Source organism: Narcine bancroftii, chromosome 11 (assembly GCF_036971445.1).
Source record: "Narcine bancroftii isolate sNarBan1 chromosome 11, sNarBan1.hap1, whole genome shotgun sequence".
Taxonomy (NCBI): domain Eukaryota; kingdom Metazoa; phylum Chordata; class Chondrichthyes; order Torpediniformes; family Narcinidae; genus Narcine; species Narcine bancroftii.
The window spans coordinates 10,817,037-10,822,977 of NC_091479.1; the positions used below are offsets into that span (position 1 = coordinate 10,817,037).

General features: G+C 46.1%; 1 protein-coding gene across 2 annotated transcripts in view; it reads left to right on the plus strand.

The window, feature by feature from the left end:
- The first annotated feature begins 1,091 nt into the window (after positions 1 to 1,091).
- Positions 1,092 to 5,941, plus strand: part of LOC138745503 (sorbitol dehydrogenase-like) — a 45,257-nt gene continuing 40,407 nt past the window's right edge. Inside the window, exon 1 of one of the 2 annotated variants that reach the window (XM_069902586.1) lies at positions 1,092 to 1,203. Coding sequence is in view for 1 of the 2 variants with exons in the window: in XM_069902584.1 (XP_069758685.1) it covers positions 1,429 to 1,485 (57 nt within the window). In the remaining variant the exon portion in view is untranslated. Of the gene's footprint in view, positions 1,204 to 1,380; positions 1,486 to 5,941 lie in introns of those variants that run through there. The other variant, XM_069902584.1, reaches the window with a different exon arrangement.

Sequence of the window (5,941 nt, forward strand, 5' to 3'; positions counted from 1 at the left end):
CATTAGATATATATAGGTAACTCCCCAAATTGCAACCTATGCGACTTACGTCCAAAGATTTGTTTCAAAATATAACATTTACACAGTATATGTTGTATCTGACAAACTATAACAGGGATACAGGGCATGTCAGAGCCAAAATGTGCGTTCTTACCTTGTTAGTCGGAGTCCCAATGTCCGTAGGCTGGGCACGGCCCTCTTGATTCCTGTGCACATGCGCGAGTCTTCGGTTGGCGCGTGCGTGGTTCACGTATTGGAGTTTAGTTGGCGCATGCGCGAGAGTTAAGGGCACAAAATCAACATTGATAGGTTGATCAACAACCGCATGTGCGCAAGAATCAAGATGGCCGTGCCCAACCTACGGTGGGAGGACTGGGATGTAGGAGAGAGAGGAAGAGGGTCATCTATCTATTGACATCTGATCGTAGTTCCCAGGGAAGGGGCTGCTCAGGGTGCACGTACAGCCTCTAAAACGGCTCCCTGCTTTCGTAAAAGTGAACACAAGTTTCTTCGGAAATGTGAATTTGCGTAAAGCGAGTATTCGTACCTGTGCAACGTGGGTCGGCAGGGACTGATTCAGTCCAGCTTTGTACGTGGAAGGTCGTGCCTCTTGAATTTCTTGAATAGGTGAGGGAGAGGTTTGACGAAGGACGTTCTAGAAGTGTGGACTTCTGCAAGGCCGTTGACAAGGTCCAAGCATAGCACTCGTCTGGAAAGTTAGATCGCGTGGGATCCAGGAAGAGAGCCAGAGGATAGGAGGCATCTGAGTTGTGTGCGGAATGAGCACAGTCACCAATATTTGGTTACTCTCCGACATCAAATGCACATCGAAAGTAGTTGAATGAAATTCAAAACAAAATGTTGCATTAGCAACTTTTGAAAGGGAAACAGTTTTTTCTCCTCTCAAAGTAAATTGTGCGAATTTAATTGATACTTATCATGTGTTTTATTGACGTGTAGCTGCAGGAAGCAAGAATTTAAATGCATCAGTAAATGTATATTGATGATATCATCAATGATCATTTCAGGTCTGATCCCGTTGGATGTAAATTAGTTGGACTATTGCAAGACCTATCTAAATGCAAGACCTCATGACGATTGCCAGCTCAGGGTTCAGAAAGTAATGAGCTCCTCTGCCCCCAAGATTGCAGTGCATCCCAGAACTTCAAGGTGCACGTCTTTCGGACCTTTGCAAGGATGTAGGTGAGTGGTGTGGAAGAAGAAACTGGTCATCTGGCAGTAGACTGGCCAAGTGAAAAAATTATCTGTGCCCAATGACAGACTTTATGCTGATGCTGTGGGAGGGAAAAGGCAAATACAACACAGCTTAGTTTCAAGGACAACAGAAAGATTTAAAAAAAAGGGCTTTGACATAAACACCTTTAAAAGGTGCCCACATTCTCTGGGCTTTGAGTTGAGAGACCAGCGATGTCACGGCAGAACAACCTCTCAGTGATGGCTCATGGCCCTGGGGATCTGCGACTGGTAAAGCTTTGTTTCTTCAATGCTTAATTTTGAACTGTTTGCCCACAGGGTTATTAACATATGCTCTAGTAAAGTGGGAAAAATGTGCCAAAGTCCACACTCTTATATTAGTTCAGTGGTTCTCAACCTATGCCATACGTGCTCTGTGGTTAGGAAGGGATTACTGAAGATGGTGTGTGAGTGGGAAGGTTGAGAATCACTGCTCCAGACCCAATTGTTACTGAACTATTTTCCTTGAGAAAAATGGTCATTGGCCCATTTCCTTTGGAGCTCTGAAACCCTGCACATAACGAGTCCATGAGGGACGATTCAAACAGTTGCTTTCAAACTTTTTCTTTCCACTCACATCCCACCTTAAGCAATACCTTACTAATCACAGATCACCGATGGCGTAGGGATTATTTAAAATGGGATGTGAGTGGACAGGAAAAAGTTGAGAACCACTGGAGCAACCAATGAGCTGTTGCAGAAATGGTCAGTCATCGTTTCAGGTTGAGGCTAAGGTGAGAAGGGGTGATGTCAAGTCTACCAAAGAGAATAAAGGGGGTGTGAGGAGGGGGGGGGATGGTGCAAGAAGCTGGTAGGGGCAGAAGGTGAGAGAGGTAAAGGTTCCATTATTGTCACGTAGAATGTAATATACATGAAATTCTTTAACTTTTTTCTACCATAAGGCAGACACATTCACCACTTTGTCCAGCGCCCCTGACAGAAACCCACAGCACCGGGTGTTCCCAGGCCGTCTCCCCTCCAAGTACTGACCCATCCTGAGCCTGCTTAGCTTCTGAGATCAGACAATCCCAGACGTATTCAGGTGCTGTGAGGCAGATTAGGTGGAGAGACAGATTAAAAGGGAGAAGATTGGGGAAACGAGGTGGAAGGTTTGAGAGAAAATGAAAAACAGGAGTGGGCAAAGAAATGGAAATTGGAACCAGACAGAGAGGGAAATTGAAAAACGGTGTCTTAGTTGAGGTTCTAAGTAGAATCCTTCTTTAAAGCTTAAATAATTAAGTGCATGTAAAGGAATAGAAAGACAAAGAGATACAGAACATTTTTGTTACTGTTGTATCTGCACTTAGGCCAGAACAGAGTTTGGGGGAGGGGGTGAGGGAGGAGGGGGGAGGGCTAGTTGGCATGGGCCTAAGGTTTTGAGGGGGCCTACTCCTTTGGTAGAGGCAAAGGGAGGAATCTTTGCCTTGGTAAAGTTTATTGATAAAGAGAATCAAGGTGGAATCCTTTAGCACAAAATTTTAATATTTTAAAGACAATTTATAAAAAGATTAATACAGATTACATTTTTTATAAATCTTTCTAGTTTTATTCTGTCCTGTTGTTTGTAAGTAGATCATGTACACGACATGTACATGAATATACCCATACATAAATTATATGTATTTAGCACTGATTACTTAATGAGCAGTTTGAAATGGGGCCCACATTTCCAATCTGGCCTGGGCCTATTACCAGCTTTGCACGGGCTTCCTTGCATTGCTAGCTACACCCAAGGCATTCAATGCTTGCAAGCTTGTAGAGTTATGGATTGGACATCAGTGATGCGGATACAGCCAGGGTCGTTTGGGGGAGGGGTGTGTGGTGGGGTTGGATTGGTGGTGGATGCCTGAGTTGAAATGCAGCCACAGACTGTTGTTCTTTTCCATGAATCAATAAACACGGAACTCGCCATGAATAAAGGCAAAAAGAAAACTCATCACGGGCTCGATCTGACCCCCCCCCCCCCCCCAACACCATCAGATGCGCAAATAACATCCATGGACTGTGCCACAGGCTTTAATTATCTTAAACGAACACACCAGGTCTCTGTATTCTGCTGGCTCCACGTGTCTGACTGTCCCTAAAGGGCTGACTGGAGTCTTTATACGGGCCGGTGATGGACAGCCGACAGGTGGGGCCAGCCTCCCAGGTTGCCTACCTGCAGGTATGGTGGGCGCCACCTGCAGTCGGCTAGTAGGAGTGCGGCCAGTGTAGTGGTTGCATCAGCAAAAGATGTGTGGGTCTTGGACTCAGCCCTGATGTGATCCATTTCCTACCCTCCTCCCGCCCACTTCTTGCTGGCAGAGGTGCTCCTGGTAAATATGTGCATGGTGCCAGCATACAGAGATGTCAGCGCTGCAAGGGAAGTCTCCTCTCCCACACCCTCGCCCTTCTCAACTCCCTTCCCAAGTAGCAGGAAGTGAGGAGGACGAGAGTGAACATCAGATGGAGGTGTGAGGTTACCAAATGATATATTTCATCATTTAGTATTCACTAAATGCATTCTACTCAACTCTGTATCCCTTGGTAACCCTTCACCCCTCTCTATCCCTTGGTAACCCTTCACCCCTCTGCATCCCTTGGTAACCCTTCACCCCTCTCTATCCCTTGGTAACCCTTCACCCCTCTCTATCCCTTGGTAACCCTTCACCCCCTCTATCCCTTGGTAACCCTTCAACCCCTCTCTATCCCTTGGTAACCCTTCACCCCTCTGCATCCCTTGGTAACCCTTCACCCCTCTCTATCCCTTGGTAACCCTTCACCCCTCTCTATCCCTTGGTAACCCTTCACCCCCTCTATCCCTTGGTAACCCTTCAACCCCTCTATATCCCTTGGTAACCCTTGCTCATCAATAACACCGGACACCAATTTTTTTCAAAGGTTTGCTTTCTGAAAAAAATGAGGGATTATAACTTCAAGCTGAACACAAAGATAGTTTCAGATTTTCTGGATCACGTAGGAAGTTGGGGAAACATTAAATTAACTTTTATTGAATTTAGCCTGTTTAATCGGATAATGGTGCTGACACGTTGCGTTAGTTCAACTGACCTAAAAATGTTTTGCCGCTGATTTTTGTTTATACTCAACATCTGATGCCTCTCCTGTCAGTGTCCAACAACAGTCGGCCTGCACTGATGGATTCCAGTTGCCCAGATTTTCCATGATCTGGTGAAACCTTTCACCGTGTTCGTCACTGATGGCACCAGGATCGGCCGGGAAGGAATCCAAGCGCGAATGGAGAAAATGAATTTTCAATGACATGTTTGGCTGCTTGAAGTAGACTTAAAATATAACAGAAAATTCATAGAAATAGGGTATATCTAAAAATCGGTACGATAGGAAATTTTAAAGCCATTTTCGTGATCAAAATCCATGAATACACCCAAAAGTGTTTAAGAAGCAAAATCTTCATTGTCCAGTATAATCTGGCTGTGTCTGCCTTAAAGATATTTGAAGCTTCTGATCCATTGCTCTTGAAGAAGAGAGTTCCAAAGACTTATAAGCCCCTGATAAACTTCACTGCAACACTTTGTGGCCACTCTCTTAATGTTAAAGAGACGTCGGCTGCACTAGCAGTTGGCAGTGTCACAACTTTGCTCCTCTCAGTCAATCCAACCCCTCCCCGTGTGGAAAGGAGGGCCATGGCCCTGTCCATCACCTTTCACCATTCTGTGAGCATGTCATCCCCGTAAGAAAGAAGACAGAGAGAGAGAGAGAGAGAGAGAGAGAGCTGAGTGAGGCTGTACCCATTATGGTGGTGCAGGAGCAGAAACAAGCTACGTGTTTGCTGATGCCTGTCCCACCACTCAAAGGCCGACTCTCTTGTCAGTGTCCAAACCCTGACTAATCAATTGTTGAATAATAAACTCAGTACTGAACAGAACCTTATTGAAGACCATACTAGGGTCCAAATCAATTACTTCAAATGGAAAAGTGCACTCAGACGTTTCTCCTCTGAACAGACCAACACTGTGTGTGTGTGTGATTTTCCCTGATCAATTAAATGCAAATTAATTCTGCCCTTTGGAACAATTTCCTATAATTTCCCTGCCACTAATGTTGGATTTGACTCCCTGCATTACATGTGTGTGTGTGTGTGTGTGTGTGTGTGTGTGTGTGTGTGTGTGTGTGTGTGTGTGTGTGTGTGTATGGGTGTGTGTTGGTGTGTGAGGGTGTGTGTGTGTGTGTCTGTGTGTGTGTTGGTGTGGGTGTGTCTGTGTGTGTGGGTGTGTGTGTGTGTGTCTGGGTGTGTGTTGATGTGTGTGTCTGTGGGTGTGTGTGTCTAGGTGTGTTGGTGTGTGTGTGTGTGTGGGTGTGTGTGTCTAGGTGTGTGCTGGTGTGTGTGTATGTGTGGGTGTGTGTGGGCGTGGGTGTGTCTGTGTGTGTTGGTGTGGGTGTGTCTGTGTGTGTGGGTGTGTATGTCTGGGTGTGTGTGTCTGGGTGTGTGTTGGTGTGTGTGTCTGTGTCTGTGGGTGTGTGTGTCTAGGTGTGTTGGTGTGTGTGTGTGTGGGTGAGTGTGTGTGTGGGTGGGTGTGTGTGTCTAGGTGTGTTGGTGTGTGTGTGCGTGTGTGTGTGGGTGTGTGTGTGTGTGTCTAGGTGTGTGTTGGTGTGGGTGTGTCTGTGTGTGTGGATGTGTGTGGGTCTGGGTGTGTGTTTGTGTGTGTGGGTGTGGGTGGGGGTGTGTGTG